This window comes from Mirounga angustirostris, unplaced genomic scaffold (assembly GCF_029215605.1).
Source record: "Mirounga angustirostris isolate CCGP_5_RB_7025 unplaced genomic scaffold, mMirAng1.0.hap1 SCAF_5, whole genome shotgun sequence".
NCBI lineage: Eukaryota > Metazoa > Chordata > Mammalia > Carnivora > Phocidae > Mirounga > Mirounga angustirostris.
In genome coordinates this window covers 79,700,726-79,718,560 of record NW_026991713.1, presented here as the reverse complement: position 1 = coordinate 79,718,560, position 17,835 = coordinate 79,700,726, and the positions used below count along the sequence as shown (strand labels likewise).

At 41.5% G+C, this 17,835-nt stretch overlaps 1 protein-coding gene and 1 long non-coding RNA gene across 7 annotated transcripts in view; one reads left to right on the top strand and one right to left on the bottom strand.

Moving 5' to 3' along the window:
- Positions 1–17,835, bottom strand: part of ITPR2 (inositol 1,4,5-trisphosphate receptor type 2) — a 496,243-nt gene that overhangs the window by 55,653 nt on the left and 422,755 nt on the right. For all 6 annotated transcript variants that reach the window (XR_010411569.1, XR_010411571.1, XR_010411570.1 and 3 more), the window contains 3 exons: positions 14,514–14,606; positions 4,194–4,324; positions 2,919–3,084 (listed from right to left, as the gene is read on the bottom strand). Coding sequence is in view for 3 of the 6 variants with exons in the window: in XM_064591479.1 (XP_064447549.1) it covers positions 2,919–3,084; positions 4,194–4,324; positions 14,514–14,606 (390 nt within the window). In the remaining 3 variants the exon portion in view is untranslated. The remainder of the gene's footprint in view (positions 1–2,918; positions 3,085–4,193; positions 4,325–14,513; positions 14,607–17,835) is intronic.
- Positions 9,622–17,752, top strand: LOC135364451 (uncharacterized). The gene is made up of 3 exons (XR_010411572.1): positions 9,622–9,877; positions 15,102–15,184; positions 17,677–17,752. It is a non-coding gene; the product is annotated as an uncharacterized LOC135364451 (long non-coding RNA).

The window sequence follows — 17,835 nt, the reverse complement described above, 5'->3', positions numbered from 1 at the left end:
ACTTAAGCGATGGGCTTGCTTTGCTGTTCATCTTTCTTGTTAGAATGTCGGGGGAAGGATCACGGCCTCAAATGAGGCTCACATCTAACTGATACATTCTTCCAAAGAACCCTTTCTTCCAAGGTTGCACGCTGACATAATAGTTACTATGATTGTGAAGGGAAGGACTTAGAGGAAGCACTATAAAAGCAAGACCATGAGACACACACAAAGATTTTCAAGGGCAGCATGTCTTTTCCTCCACAGAACTCACTCTTCCATACAATGCCTCTCTTCCCCAAACCGCTGAATGATTGTACGATACCTTCCTTGGCCCCATCCCAATCTTGCTTCCCTCCATCTAGTCTAGATATATAAAGAAAGACTCTTCTTTCTGCCTCATTTCCTTCTGGTAAATCTCCCCCAGCATTGTGTAACTTATCCTCATGGAAAGTACTCCATCTTTATTCTGAATCACCTGAATGAGAAATCCAAAGGCTCTATTTGGCATAATATGTTACTGGCCTTCTCTGCTTTGAAATAGTTGATAATCAATCACTTTCTTTCCAAGGCTGTGTCCTCCCCTCATATCCATATGACACAAATTCTTGGTTCTCCTCACACCATTCTGACTGGAAAGATCTATGTGTGTGTGTGTGCATTGACCCTGTTTCTCTCAACTCTTCAGTGCTGATATTTCCCACTTTAAACCCCATTTTCTTCTCTTCCCCCTCTGAAGTCTTCCCCATGCTCTGGCTTTGGCTACCACACACAGACGGAGGATTCCCCAATAACTGTCTCTAGTGCAGACTCATTCTCTGAGGCTCAGACCCATGCTGACCTCTGTGCTGGGTGTGGCCCACTGGGGTGTTGAGTACACACTGAAATTTCAGTATTTCCAAAGCCAAACTCAGCATATTCCTCTCCAAATCTTTTCTTCTTTTCTTCTCAAACTCAACAGTTGGTACTACCACCCACCCACACACCCAACTATCTTTCATATTCATTCCTAACCACTGAGATTTTAAAAGTCTGTCTCTAAGTATTCCATGACCCTGTCCTCTACCCTTAATACTGCACCCTAACTTTCCTGCATCAAAGTTTTGTTACCTTTCACTTGGACTATGTCCCCTGAAAAACAACTTCTGTAGCTGCCCCATTGCTCTAAAACAAAAATTAGACCCTGTACTCTTCTACTTAAATTCTTTAATGGTTCAGCATCCTCTATAAGTCTACAGGACAAAGTCCAAGTCTTTTAACATAAAAGGCCATGTTCTGGTGAACCCCTTCTTGGGGCATAGACTGCACTGAAATTCATGCTCCAGCAACACTGAGCTCCTTATAGTAACTGAAGACTCCCATTGTGCTGTTCTTCCCTTCATGCCTGTTCTTATGCTGGTCACTCTGCTTCTACCCACTTAATTTTTTAAAAGATTTTACTTATTTATGTGAGAGAGAGAGAGCACGAGAAGGGGGAAGGGTAGAGGGGAGAAGCAGATTCCCCACTGACGTGAAGTGGGGCTTGATCCCAGGACCCCGGGATCATGACCTGAGTCAAAGGCAGATGCTTAACCTACTGAGCCACCCAGGCACCCTGCTTCTACTCACTTTAATATGACTAGCTACCTTCTATCTTTTACCATCAGTTCAGTGACCATCTCTTCTAAAAGCCTTTCTTGACTCTTTCTTGCTTGCCCCCACCACAACCTGAAGGGGTATAACAGCCTGTGAACTTCTCTATCATGTCTCTTAACACACTAGATAGCAGTGATACTTATTGTGTTTGTATTCCACACTAGATTGTAAACACCCTGAAGACGGGCATGTCCAACTCATGTTTGTTTCTTTGGAATACAGTTCATTGTTACAGGTTAGTACTTGGTACACTCTGAGTGTTGAAGGAATGCTGGAAAGGTTTGGGAGACCCATTGAGGAGAATGAGACAACTGACAAAAAGTGAATCAAGGAGGGAATGGGATTTATTGAGGGCTCAATTTGAGTTATATAGAATAATGTTGTAGTGAAGCCCTTATGCTTGTTATGTGACTTTAACCAAAAGATTCTTCAGCTCAACATGGTGAAATAGATGGTGAGGATAACCTGGACTTAGTGAATATTCAAAGAGAAAGAAGAACTCTAGGATGCTAGGTCAGCTACAGAGACTACCAAAGGACTGAAATACATTGAGAAGAGGGTAGAGCAAAAGGGAATGATGAGGGCAAGGAGAGAGTTGGGTCAGTCTGAGAGCTAACAATGGGCAAAGGGGAAGAGAGTGTGGTGTGTGTGTGTGTGTGTGAGAGAGAGAGAGATGAAAAACTGAGAGAAGTACAGTCAGTGAATAGAAGTTCAAGCTGCTAGAGAAATCATCTGTGGATTCATAATCCAACAAAATAAAATAAAAATCATTCTGTCATTTAATCAATATGTTATTGTGATTAAAAATCTGTTTGCCAGTTGGTGTAACCTTTTGAAATTTTGCAACACATTCTACAGTCAGAGAGTCATACAAATTGCAGAAATAATGACAAGATAGCTTTCGGATATAATTCTTCTATCTATTTCTGGAAGCAGAGAACCCTAGTCTAATGCTCGGTTACATAATTTTTGTCCAGCTTTCATTTTAAAATTATTTTTCCCAGGGTGCCTGGGTGGCTCAGTTGGTTAAGCGACTGCCTTCGGCTCAGGTCATGATCCTGGAGTCCCTGGATCGAGTCCTGCATCGGGCTCCCTGCTCAGCGGGGAGTCTGCTTCTCCCTCTGACCCTCCTCCCTCTCATGCTCTCTGTCTCTCATTCTCTCGCTTCCAAATAAATAAATTCTTAAAAAAAAAAACACAAATTAAAATTATTTTTCCCAAAGCATGACAAATAAAAATCACTCTAGCCCCTCCTTCCTCCTGGATAGTTTCTTCACCTATTTTAGTATCCTGAGAACACTTACCACAGATGAAGCAAGTTGTCTTTAGAATTTCTTCTTTTTTCTGTTTTTCACTTCTGAGATCAGCAAAAGTATCAATGATAACACCAAAAATCAAGTTAAGGACAATAATGATGACAATGAAATAAAAAAGAAGGTCATACACCACTCGGGCAGCAAACAAGGGCTCCTGAAATAAAAATTAAAAAAAAAATGTATACGTATACATATTTTCAAGGTACGTTGATTTGACATACAGTCTAGCACAGAGAATATATTTAATAAAGGTTTGCTGAATGAGTATAAATAGTGCTCCAAGTTGGAAAAAATAAGACCCACTTTCTGTCTTCATTTTCTTTCCTTTAAGTGTTGTGAGATAAACCTCACATCTGTTCTCAGAGCCCCTTCCATTCTCCAGGACTTATGCCCTCCCATCAATGGGGAACGTACCTTTTATTAAAAACCACTGTACTGTATCATTCTGCTAAATGCATTTTGGCACATTGGGATCCCATCCCAGAAGCTGCACGAAAGGTAGACAAGTAGCAATTCCCAAGGTCAGCAATTAGGGAGCTGAGAAGGACCTAATGCCTAATCAATTTCCAGAGTAGGTTTTGTTCTTGGCCTTATAGGGTCAAGTACAGACAGCTCCAGCTTACTTCTACCTGATGGGCAGTATTAAAGCACACATTAGAGATGCTGCAATCCAGCCATTTCATAGATGAGGAACCATCAGATGAACTGACAATACGCCACAGCTGGCTTATTGCAGAACTCAGATTTCTCAAGCCTTCAGCCTGGTGCTCGAGCTTTTGCAGCTAATGAGAAATTTTTTAGCCTTGCCATTTTAATATATGAAATCATTTTAGAATTTGTTCAAATTTTATATTCATCATGGATAAATAATGGCCGCTATTACTATTCAGAGGCAAAGAGTACATCTTCATGTCTGAGAAGCCTAATGGACAAGAGGCAGCCTAGTTTCTGTTATTTATGCAACCATTAACTCCTCTACCAAGTTTGTAGTCATGATCTCATGGTTGTAATACAATACACAGTTCAAACTTGGAAACTTTTCATAACCCTACTAACAGACATATATTTTTTTAGGACGTTAGCTATTTCTGTGTAGCTCTAATATACAATTAATTGGTTTTAATGGCCACCATTATACATACGTTTAAAGCAAATGACACAATATAGCATCTTGAAGACAAAAATTGTGTTGTAGATGCTGTTAAGAAAATTTTAAAAAATGCTTATGTTCTTCTTAAAAAAATATTTTATTCTCCAGCTTACATCTTTCGATGGCCTTCTGAGAACGTCTCCCACACCGCCGCCATTCCGGAGGCCCTGGTTCAGGACGGTGACGATGCACATAAGGAGAGTATCACATGTCCTTTCAATTCCATCCTCATACTCTTCATCAGCTATGAAAACACACAAGTTAAACCAGGCAGCAAACTCATGTTTTAGATATGCTATTGTCTACTTCCAAATAGCCATTCCTTCACAACTGTGCCATGAAACAATTTTTTGAAGCAAATAGCACGTATTTGACTTGTAGTAGCCCATGACTGATACAGGCTGAGAAGGCCACACAATAGTATTCTGAAATATTTGTTTTCTTCCAAGAGTGACAAATGGCAGAATGGAAAGGACAACATAAGGAAAGCTCATCTGCCTGGTGCACTGTTGTGGTGCGGGGAGGTTGTGGTAAGACCTCAGGAAGACAGTCCACTCACCCAGGAAGCAAAGATATTGCAGGAAAAAGAGTGCACAAGGAAGCCAGGTGCGCATGGCTCCGAACTCTACTCTGTCCCAGTACTGAGACTTGGGCAGTCACTTGACCTCACTATCCTCATCTGTAAAATGGGGATGTCTGATTAAGGATGAAACCCTTCAGAAGATTATATTTGGGATATGTAAAACACTGAACAGGGATTAGAATACACATGGTAGGTGCTTAAGAATTAGGGCAGATATTCTTTCATTAATTTAGTTAAGCATCTAAGCTCTTTTAATGATGAGCATTGAGCTATGGACAAGAAGCACAATATATTTATGTGAACAATTTATTTTATGTGGATGTACTTATGTGAAAATATTTAGGGAGAAACGAGGAGACAGAAAAGATAAAATGTGACAAAAAAAATTCCTGGTCTTAATTTGGTTTAAAGGTAAACTTGGTAATAATTTCCCAGTCATTTAAAATAGTGAAAAGTTCATACTGTATTAGAATCAGGATTTCTGGGGCGCCTGGGTGGCTCAGTCGGTTAAGCGTCCAACTCTTGGTTTCGGCTCAGGTCGCAATCTCAGGGTCATGAGATCGAGCCCCATGTCCGACTCTGCATTCAGTGTGGAGTCTGCCTGAGATGTTTCCCCCCCACTCCCCCCCCGCTCCTCCCCCACTTTGCACACACTTTCTCTCTCTAAAATAAATAAATAAATAAAATCTTAAAAAAAAAAAGAATCGGATTTCCTAAAATTGATAAGTGAGCAGAAATGTGTTTTTCTTGTTACAAGGCTAAAGAACCATAGTGGTGTCGAATTTTGGAATTGTGTAGCCACAGGCACAAATGTAAAAACAACCAAAGGGGAAAAAAGAAAAAGAAACAGTCTAATTTTGTCTACATGATCCATGACCAATAGCCTGTTTGGTACTTTGTTACAAAAAGGCTGATTTTCCTCTTGTGAACTGACTTTATTTTAACTTCACATCTATAGATGGGAGGATCCTGATATTTTCCCTTTACTCAGAGCGGTTTCTTTTTAAAACATAAATATATACCCCAAGAGGAGGGCGGAAGTCAGAGATGGGTAGGCATGATGTTGCAGCATCAAAGCTAACAGCCAGGTCTGTGCCGGACCACTTACCTTCGAGGTGAGCCTCAAGGCACATTCTGATTTAGAAAGCAGAAGAAATAAAGCTGCCTTTGGAGGAAGGAGAAATAGGGAAGAGGTGAGGCTTGTGGGGAGGAGATAAGGCAGGCAGAGAAAGCTCTGTCTGCAAAACATGCTAGTTAGGCCCCCGACACCTGAAGGTGGGTTCTAACGTGATGGCCAGGAAGAACGTGAAGAAAACTAGTTAGAAATGGGTAAGGGAATTAAAGGAATTTTTATAGAGGGATGTGGTTTTCCAGTAATGAGGTCATATGGAATATGTCTATATGCTACTTTGCCATGGTTAGATGTTCAGTCAAAGCAATCTTATATTTAGTGGCAGGATCTTCATATAGTCAATCAGCAACTACCTGGTCATGTGACATAAATATATACTGAAGACTTAACAAAGTGCCAGGTTAGTCAGTCCATAGAAGCCACACGAAAGTGCTCCCATCTCTTCCTAAGAATTTTTTTTTTTTTAAGATTTTATTTATTTATTTGAGAGAGAGAGAATGAGAGACAGAGAGCACGAGAGGGAAGAGGGCAGAGGGAGAAGCAGACCCCCTGCTGAGCAGGGAGCCCAATGTGGGACTCGATCCCGGGACTCCAGGATCATGACCTGAGCCGAAGGCAGTCGCTTAACCAACTGAGCCACCCAGGCGCCCTCTTCCTAAGAATTTAAAAATGAGGCTGTTCATTCGTTAACAGGTGAGCTAGTAAAATCCACACACAATTCATGTGATTAGCCATTGTGAAATAAAATAGATTGGCTGCAAATACATAAAATGAGAGTATTGACTTTCTGTATAGCATGTACGCAGGGGGAGAATGCCCAGGCCAGGTCAATGATAGCAACAGTCCAGTCAACCCACTCCGTAAGAATTGGTGCGTCGGCGTGTTAGTTTTATACAGGAGCCTCCATGAGTTTGGTTAACAAGCCTCTATCTTTGTGAGATGGATTTAATCACAATATGTTAAGCCAAGTTCCCTTGCCTGCAGGCTAAAAGCCAGGCCCTGGGTCATAGTAGATTCACCTAAGTAAATGCCACCTTGTGGAGACCTACCTACATAACCAGCAGGCCTTCCCCATGCCAAACCTGCTTCAGTTCACTGTCTCCACAGACCCTGGGCCAGGTGCTAGGTAGACAGGTGGAAAGAGGAAAGTGTGGCAGCCCCTAGGAGATTTATGGTTTCCTAGGAAAGGTGGGTCAGCAGATGAACAAAGGCAATGTCCTATCCCAGGATACCGTGCAGACAGGTTAGTGTGCATCTCACGGGGGCAGGAGGCATCAGGGATAGCATCTTGAAGAAGGTGGCACCTGAGTTGAATATTGAAAGAGACACATGCCTGGCCAGTAATATCAGCAAAGTAAGACATTCTAGGCAGAGAAAAGAGGATGAGCGTTTGAGGAACTGCAGGTGCACTGGAATGACTGGGCCTTTGGTGCATGCAGACAAGTGTGAGAAGAGAAACAGGAAGGGACCTGTTCACTATGGAGAGACTCATACGCCTAGCTAAAGAGTTTAAACTTTATCTTGAAAGCCAGGGGAGCCGCTGGAGAACTTTAAACAGGGGCAAGGTGGTTTATCATCTAGCTAATGAAATAGTATGAGATAAAACATTTACTTAAATAACAAGACAAGTTAACATGTGATTACAGCCACAGAAGTGGTGCAAAGAGATCAGAATAGAGAGCATTTAATACTAGGGATAATGAGTGGGGAGTCCCTCTAATTAACGTAGACTCTGAGTTTGCCTCAAAAATAGTCAAGGGATTAAAACAGTAGCAGAGAGGCATTCCCATGGTATGGCCAGAGAGCGCAGGAGGTAGGAAACTCTTTCTTATATGATGAACATCAAATAAGCCAGCATGTAGAGGAATGGAAGATAAAGCTGGGGAGATAAACTGGGAGCTCTCTGAGAGTTTGGGGTTTATTTGGCAGGCAATGGAGCATCATGAAAATCTCAAGTTGGGGGTAAGGGGGAAATATTCAAAGCAGTGATTTCTGACAAGTGATCTAGTGGTGATACAGTAGGCGAATTGAAGAGGAGAGAATGACTGGAGATAGAAAGACTGCTTAAGAGGCATAATGTGTGACAAGCCTCAACCAGGAGTCATGGCCATGAGAATGGAAAGGATGGATGAACAGGGGCTGGCATGACCCTAGGCCCGAGGGGGAAGGCAGGGTTACACATCCCGCTGGAGCTTCCGGCCAGAGCTGACTTGGGAATGGGCAGTCCCATTAGGCCACAGAAATGGACAACTGAGAAGGAGGAGCTGAATGCAAGGTGTTATGATGAAGGCAAGGCAAGAATTTCAGATGATTGTAGGATGAGAAGATGAGAAGGCATTTTTCAAAGCTAGAGAGCACAAGAGAGCTGGGAGAGTACTGTGATCCAAAATTCAGGAAGAAAATAATGTAAAGATGGAGAAGACACCAAAAAATGTAAAAATTATGGGAAGAGTCAAAAGCAATGAGAAGCAAGAAAAGGTCTCTGGATTGAACATTCAGGTCATCAGGAGATGACAGGAAGACAGCAAATAGTGAAACAGAAGATGGTTGATGCAGAAATCGAAGGAGAAAGTGCAGGCCAGTTGTTTTATCGGAAACCCTGGTCCTGAAAAGGAGATGGATTCGTGTGGGCAGGTAACAAGAGTGCAGAGGAAGGTTCAAACTGAGGCAGCAAGGCAGTTCCAGGTACAAGAACGAACAATGGGCTAGCTAACAATGGCAAGGGAGTAATGATGAAATCAGGTGGTTATAAAAGGAGTGAGAGAGGGGTGTCTGGTGGCTCAGTTGGTTTGAGCGGAAGACTCTTGGTTTCTGCTCAGGTCATGATCTCAGGGTTGTGAGATCTGAGCCCTGCCGGCAGGCTCCGCCCTCAGCAGAGAATCTGCTTGAGATTCTCTCTCCCTCTAAATAAATCTTTAAAAAGAAGAAGTGAGAGTGCATGCTTGCGTACAGGCGAAAGGAAAGAATTAGTGGAAATAGATGTGTAATGTGGACACATTTAAAAAAACTAAATATATATATACATGTAAGGAACTTAGAACATCACTTGGCACATAGGGGGTAACAAATCTAGGTGTCATAATTATCATTATTACCGATAGATGGCTATAAAATCTTATGCAAAGTTATAGTTTTAACATAACCAACTTTATACTTGAACGAGATGAGACGAAATTATCTTCATTTTCAATTGAGCATTAGTAAAATAAAGTATCTTTTCTTAAGTCATAACAGAAATTAAAGTGTTCTGTACAAAGAAAGGAATAAGAATATATTCTCTTGGCTCTGATCTGAGGTGTTGGCCTATGTTTTTTTGAATATTGGACATGCTTGAATAAGAGTATTTAATAATGCTATTTTTCTGCTTTAATAATTAAAGTACCCATTTTTTTTTATGATTTCTTAGAAACAACCGATTGCCACTGAGATATAGCTGAAAGTCCAAGTGCAATTGAAAACATCTTGTTTGTTTTAAACTTTAATTCTAATCGATTCATTATGGAAATTCTTTTTTAAAAATGTTAACTAGAAAGAGAAATTTAAGATGCGGGGCACCCCGTGGGAAGCCAAAACACAGAGTGGCCCCAAGGCTGATCAGTTTCAGCTATTCATCAGGCTGTTTTATTAAAGTAAAATACCAAAACGTATTAAATCTGAATGGCTCATACATGTGTGACATCTGTGAACTTCCTCCCTTTTCTGTACATTCAAATGACCCTTACTTAGAAAATAATTGTAACGATATTTTGTAAATTGCCCAAAAAAGGCCTCACTTTTCTAGAAAGACGGTTTTTAAATTTTTTTTTTTTTTTGGTTTTTCTTTGCTAAGTGATTATATTTGTCTAAGAAGTCAGGTAGGTCTGCAGCAAATGAAATAAAAGTTCTCTTTATTTTTTTTTCTCCGGCCACAGTTGGTTGCCCGTTACCATGTGAATGTGCACCTGCTGGGACAATGACCCTACCTGCATCTGCTGGAGCTTCCTGGGGAACCAGGCGCTGGGCTCCCCAATCACTACGAGGCTTGTTATTCTGCTCCTGTGTGTGGGTCTGGGCCTTTGTAATGTGGACCTGCTGTCCACAAGGTAACAAACCAAGGCCATCACAAATGCACACTAGGGTTTGCAAATTAAAATTTAATTCTGGTCTTAGACATGGAAAAGTTATTTTTAAATCTAAGCATTCCATGCTGCACAACAAACACCAGGGGCAAGCTTTTCCTCTACCTTTGCGATTAAATACGTGTGGCCAAGGTTTAAAGGGGGCAAGGGCTAGAAGATCAAATCTGTGGAATTTTCAGTCAGATGAATTTTATCACTTACTGTATCAAACGCAAAAAAAGGGCACAGAGGAAAGAGTAGGTACATTAATAACAGGCATCCTTGTAGTTTCAAACACTGATTTAGGAATGACCCCAGGTGGTGGGAAGCCACTGCCAACAGTTCTGGCCCCCAACAGTGTCCCTGCCACACACCTCCAGCATTGACATTCCTCCATTATCCTCTTCTTCCTTCTCTGGGAGCTTTCCTGCAAAATCGTACCTGCCTCTCCCTACGCCCAGCTCGGGCGGAGCCTAAAAATCATGGAGACGTTGCTCCAGGGGTAATAAGCCTGCAAGAATTGTCCCCATCTGCCCATAGAGAAAAGGGAAGTTCTGTTCCTTATGTAATATATTAGGTGAGAAATAGGTTGTAGAGGATTTTATGAGAAGCCTTTTATGAGTTTGTATTCAGAGTTATAAACCAGTCTCCAAACAGTCCTCGTGATGGAACAGTTTCTCAGCCTCAACACTACTGACATTTTGGGCTGGAGGGTTCTTTGTTGAGGGGGGCTGTCTTGTGCTTTGGAGGGTGCTTGGCAGCACCCCTGGCCTCTAGTCACTAGATGCCAGAAGCATTCCTCCTGGAGTTGTGACAACCAAAAATATCTCCAGGCATGATCAAATGTCTTGAGATGGGAGAATGGGGCAGGGGGGGTGGGGGTGGGGGGGTGGGAGGGATCAATTCCTGTTGAGACATACATAATTGAGAATATTTATGTCAAAGTATTGCCTTTAGAAGATAGCATGCATAAAGAAAAGTTATCCAAGCATTCTAGTTGAAAGGCAATATGATAGGCAGAATTTTAACAATCCAATTTTTGGTTAGGGAAGAAAAAAATGTACAGAGATTAATCCTTTAACTAGAGGACAATAAGACTTAGAAGACTAGAAGACAGACCTTGGCATCAGAGATCTAAAATAGTCTACTAGCTATGTGATCTTACTTAAAGTTTGTGTCCTTCGGTGTTTTTACCCATAATGTGAGGATAATTAGTAGTATCTATCTATCCTTGACATGCCTCAGGGCCCTCGCCCATGCTAGTCCCTGTGCCTGGAATGGTGTGACTGACTCCTTCTCATGCTCCAAGTCTCAGTTTAAATAATCCCTCCTCAGAAGGGCCTTTCTGTTTGCTCTACCTACAGCCAAGCTCTCTTGTGATTATCGATCATGGCACTGCTGGTAGTACTCACCATATTTTATAACTTTTTATGCCTCCCCCTCCCTTACTATTCTATAAAGTTCCATCAGGGCTAGGATCATGTTTGTCTACTCAATACTATGTCCTGAACAACCAGCATGGGGGCTGGCCAATAGATCAGGCTGAACAAATTTTGCTGGAGGAATGGATGAATGAATAAAGGTTTTATGATAATATCATCACCATCACCCTCATCATCATCATCAAGGATTTGTGCTGAGCTGACTTAATGAATTGCCTGTTTTACAAAAATATTCACTTCATTTTTTTAAATGTTAAGATCAAACTGTCATAATTAGTAATAGCACATAAAACAATTACAATAGAATGTCTGGCTGATTATCAAGCCTAAGATTTCCATGATTGCACAGAGCTGGGCAGCCACATCCTGGGCTATGCATACACCATGTATAGCTGGGAAGATCTCACTCCAGGAGAGGAGGCTCTGGCCGTGACCTCACTGCGTCTTAGGAGCTTCCGGCTCCCATGCTGTGGATGAGCATCACTAGTGCATCTGCTGTGCGGGCCCCTGGGCCAGCCATCTTTACAGTCTCTGGCAGGAGGAACACTGGCTTTGTTGTTGGTTCACTGGCAAAGTAATATTCCTTTCTCAAAATCAAACTATAGTTATAGTATATTTGCTTTAAAACAAAGGAAATAATTTTAAGGTAATATTCACAGATAGGAGAGCAAGGCAGGAATACAGTTACAATATCCTTGGGACCATGTTGTTAGAATATTTGTGCTAATGAGAAAGTACATTTTTTAACCTATTATTTTCCACACTCTGTTAAGGAGAAAGCGTGTCCAATTGAAAAGAAAGTAACAAGTACTGGAGACAAAAAATTGAAGTTCAAGACAGCCAAAAGATCCTAAGAGCTATTTAATTTTACCCAGCTACTTAAACTATACCCAAGTTTTTGCTGTGATATTTTTTTTAAATATGAATAATAAGAGGAGAGGAGCATTTGTAGACCTGAATTTGAGATTGTAACAGATTCTGCAAGCCGCTGACAAATGAGCTTGATGCTGGTCCCCAAGATAACACACCCAAATGGATCATTAAAAGGATAGTGTGGGAAGAAGGTGGGATCAAGAGGAGCCAGTACGGTTCACACTAACCTCAAACTGGGGATGTGACAGACATTGTGTATCTGGGCTTTGGCAAGGAGGCTCTGAGGAGTCTCATGATTTTTTTTTTTTTTTTTAAGATGGAGAAACATGGGTTAACTGATGATTTATTTAAGACAGAGTTCTGTGTGGCTGAAGAATTGCATAGAACATGACTATGTCGGTCTGAAAGCATATTTCTAGTAGCATGCTCAAGAATTTGTCCTTAGCACTGTCCCATGCAACATTTCTAGCACCTTCAGTGAAAATCTTCCACAACAGAGGTTGGCAATTTTTTTTTTCTGAAGAGCCAGATGGGAAATGTTTTAGGCTTTGTGGGTGACATAAAGTCTCCATTGCATCGTGTTCTTTGAAGAGAATACTTTTTAAAAAGGTTACATCTAGTCTTACCCTGAGGGCTGTGCAAAAACAGGTGGCAAGTCACATTTCCCTACGGGCCGTCGTTCGCCTGTCCCTGTTCTGTAGCTTATCAGCTTGAGGATGACACAAGAGAGAGTAAACATATTGCTTCATAGAATCAGGATCCATAAAGATACCATGAGCCCCATGACACATGAGAATGGAGAGGGACTTGAAACCTAGAGATCATCTAGTCCAAAAAGCTCCTCATCTATTCCTGGGACAAACTGGGATGGCCTTGGAGTCTAGGTTGGCAGAAATATATAAAAATAAATGCATCGTTTTGTGCTTGAAATCCCAAACTCCCAATTACATGAGTACAGGATAGGCATTTATGGCTTGACAGCTGAACCAGTGAAGAATGGCATTTTAGTCAAGTCAGCCAAATATGGGTCAAGGGTAAATTCCACTACCCAGAATATGATAGCATCACTCAGTTCCTTGCCCTGGAGTGTGACATCAAGAGTCACTGCTAGACTGTGTGAGGAAGGCCGAGGAAATTGGAGGTGTTTAAAGCGGAGGATGCATGTAACAGGATTTTAGAAATTGCAGAGCACAGTAAAGCTCCACAAGCAAGGAATGAGCTGGGTTGTTGTTTGGAAGCCTTGACTGGCTAGCCAGGCCTTAGGAGAGGAAAGAAGTCTTGGAGGCAGCTGCTCACAGTTCATAGAGCTGCTGGGGCATTGGGATGGAATGCACATGTATATATTTCTCCCTTTAGGCCATAAAGCAGGAAAGATTTTGTTTGTAGAAGGCACGATCCATTTTTCTTCATGCAACAATCCAACATCTCAAGAAAAAAGGAAGCTTGGGCAAGACGCCCCTTTCATTATGATCAGACGGATGTGCTCCCAGATGGCAGTGGGGGACCCCATCCTTACACTGGGCTTATTAACTCTTCCATCGCTCATCTTCCCCGAGTCCAATTGTGCCCTTCCTAGATGTAACACAGACTAAATCCACTCCTTTCTAATATATAAAACTCCTGAAATATTTAAAGATCTATACTCCCTACATCATTGCTGCCGCTGGAAAGAGATCACTAATTCCTTCTACAGTTCATTAAATTTCACATATGCCATAGTTTCCAAACCATTGAGAACAATTTAGAGTTTAAAAAATTCTTTTTATGAGCATGGTTCCATTTGCTCCTTTGGAAACAGGGAAAGTATCATATTCTCTCTGTTTCTCTGTCTGCTCCCTCCCTCCCTCCCTCTCTGGGCAAACCATCTTGAACAAGGTCCAGGAAATTTGCATAACATATCTAAGACAGAGAGCTAGAAAGTGGGAAGCCCAGGATTATACCAAGCCTTTTGAGTTCTAAGCCTGTGCATTTCCTGATACTTTGTGATAGGCCATATAAATAAAAGGGTCTCCGTGTGGCATGGGTTTGCAATACGGTAACAGTATTTTTAGCAGCTGTCCCACAGGGTAAATCTGATTAATTCTCATGAATAGAAATAATATAAAGAATGGGGTGGGGGATACAAAATGACAGATATGGGAATCCTTTCTCTAGTTTGAAACTTTTGGGTTCTTTTACCCTCCATGATTCTATTTCAACCCACCACGAAATCCTTAGAGCCACTCCCTTAGCGGTAATAACATTTTCCAAAGAAACATAACTGCAAAATATCAGGTTTGTACTGTTCTGGGGCCCTTTTTACAGACCTGTATTCGAAGCAGGTATTGTGGGTGAGCAGTTGTCCTTTTTACATGTTTCCATTGTTGAAGTTAAAGTCATAGTAGGAAATTCATTACTACCTGGAACACACAAATTAGAATATGGTATAGAGACAAATTTGCAAATGACAAGAAATGAACATATGGTTACAAAGACATGTAAACAAAAGGCACTACTACTCCGATGTAGCTGTGCTCCTGAAGTCTTTTTTAGTAAGTTGGTTTGGAACTCTGAACGCAGTTTTGTATATGGAAGCAATTTTATAACTAGAGAATAGGTTCACAAGCCAATCCACTAGAAGCCTTTTATACTTGTATTAATAATAATGTAGACCTTAACCACCATGTGTAACAGCACTTGGATGGCCAAGTGCATTCAGAGTTCAGACCCGGGATGCCAGGAACACACCTCCCCAAAGCAGTTGGTGTTTCCCGAGCTCCAAGCCACTGGTCAGTCCCTATAGCAAGTGGAGACTTGTAGGTCATGGCAGTTCTAACAGTGAAGTAGGGGAACAGGGTTTAAAATGCAAGAATCTTCTGTCAGATCCTACTCAGGATCTTTCTTTTCTTCCTTAGTTCCCAAAGATCCACCTGCTTGCTAGTGCACCACCTATTTCCCTGGCCAGAATGGACCAGAAGATAGTAACTTTCCTATCTGGGTGAGAAGAACTTAAAACATTTTGTTGTGGTTGTTAGTAACAAATAGAAAGTAAAGACATTTGTACCTCTCAAACCAACATTTCAAACAGAGTCATCAAGGAAAGTCCATAAGACGGGGGACAGGAGCAAGTTCATTTTTATATACAAAGGGTTGAAATATTCAAGTGCAAGTAACCACACCAAGGTTACCCTGATTCTTTGATGAGATGAAGGCAGACGTGGCAAAAGGGACCTAGAGTCAGGACGTGTGATCGGGCGAAGGACCAGGCAACCAGGACCGGGCTGCCTGCAGCACCAGCACTGGAGCTGAGAAAGACCGAGTCCACTCAGGGAAGGGAGGCCACACATTTGCCTCCATCACTCCTTGCCCCCACACTGGGCCAAACTTGGGGGAAAGAGTGGTTACATCATTTGGTGTTGGAGTGGGTTTCTGGTGGTGAGGGAGAGAGAGAGAGAGAGAGAGATGGGGTTTCTGAGTGTGTCCTGGTGGCCATTCCCTTACTTCATATTTCCTGACTTCATGAGAGGCTCTGAGGACATGGAGTGGAGGCCTTGCAGACCTAACAAATAGGGAATACCAAGGGGCAGAGACGGGATGATACTTGAGGGGAGGAATTGAGCACAGTTAATGTAATATAGTGCATTAGGACAGAGAAGTGAATTTTAGAAAGAAAACAATACAAGGCTTTTTGGAGAAGGATCAACCTAAAGGAGACATGGGATTTACACACAGAAAGATGAGCCGGGTTGGCGGGGGAGGGGAAGAAGGTCGCAATCCCAGGTGCAGTTTGTCTGACAAAAGTCACAGAGGCTAGCAAAGGCACAGACGTGGGAGCAGAGTGACCTGAGCTCCCAGGCTGATGTTTTAAACCAAGCATCTCACAGTCGGGGCAGATCCCAGCAAAGTTCTTGAATCAATGAGAGACCCAATCAGAGAGGTGGTTAGAATGAATGAATCGGGCAGGCAGAACAGGCTGAAGGTGGGGAAGCTGCATGGGATGTTCCCGCAGTCCTCTGGGAGAGCAGAAACGAGGATGGGAAACTGGAGGGTGGCACTGAGAATGGGGAAGAAGGGACACATGTGAGAGACACTGTGACCTCCGCTTGTCAACGGAAACTGCCCTCCAACTCCCTGGGCTTTTCTAAGACACGACTCCCCTCAACATGGTCAAGCGGCGGCTGCTTCCTCTATCAAGCCCAGTTCCACTGGTCCCAGAGGTAGGATCTACATTTTCCTCAATTCCTGATGCCATTTGCAGATTATCCATCCTCCACTTTCATAGGCACCTGTGATGTTCTGTGATTTACCTCTAGAACGCTCAGCCTCCCCTCTGGGCTCCCATCCCTTGGCTTCCTGATGACTACTTCCTACTCCCTGAGCAACTGCGTCCTTCTGCACTCCCTAGACGTCACTTGCTACCTAGGACGTCACTTGCTATCCTCGATAATTTCACTCCACTTTGGGAGTCAATAGCATTCAATACTTGAAAAAATAAACTTTATGCTATTTATCAATAGACATACTAGATGGCATTACAAATTAAATTAAAAATATTATGAAAGTAGGGGTGCTTTTCCCAGGGCACGATATCACATTCATTCTCAGCCGATGCAACAAAAATTCGCAATCTATGAAGAATCCAAGAGTTTAACTTTGTTAGCTGTTCTCATATACTAGATTTTAATAGTATTTACGAATGCTTTCTCTTATTTAGCAGTTTTTTATATAAATATGCATATTTTTGATAAAGATCTTGACATTCTAGGTCTAATGTTGCCTATTTTGTAAGAAAAAAGAGAGAAGATATTTTTGTATTTCTAAGGAAAATATATTCATAATGACACTAACTTCCTTTTTAAATAACACAAAAGTACTACTAGATTCATAAAACAATAACTATTGTACACATTTGGATTCAGGAATCATGACGCTTCAGCTTCAGACTCACCCTGTATTGAATAACTCAATGTGATCATGCTAGTAAATAATAAATAATTAAAACTTGAAGATTTTTGAGAACAGATAGTTTATGATTCACAGATAATTTGTGAAAGTTGAGTTTGGGGGGGCTATTTATGGATAGGAGCTTTTCCTCCAAATATTTCCTCCAAATATTTACACCTGTAAAACTCCGGAAAAAGTAACATTTAAGGGAGAACAGGAAAGGCAGTAACAAAATATTTCACATGCCTCTGAATAAAGACTAATACCTATGAAATTCAGTCTCAAGTTTAACAACTGAATCTACGTAGATGACATTTCTATTCTGTGCTTTGATCACTTAGACTTAATGATAGATCTAAATGCCATTTAATTACCCCATATCCTAAGAAAGATACTACCATATGTCATCAATTTAATAATCAAGAAATGTTTTTTAAAGGCAAGAAAGACTACTGTTTATAAATCACCACTAATTAAATCATACCTTTAGATGTAATGGCTTGAGGGGAAAGTAATTTTGTGGTTTCTATTCTCTACAACTCATAGGCTACAGAATCATCCAGAGAAACAAACAGCAAAGTGCAGAACTATGATTTGTATCCTGCTTTGGAAAAAGAGTAATGAAGAAATTTAACCCGAATGACAAAAGGTAGGCATGGGGGAAGAAGAAACCATTAGAAAGGCTGATAAATAAAAATTCAAAGT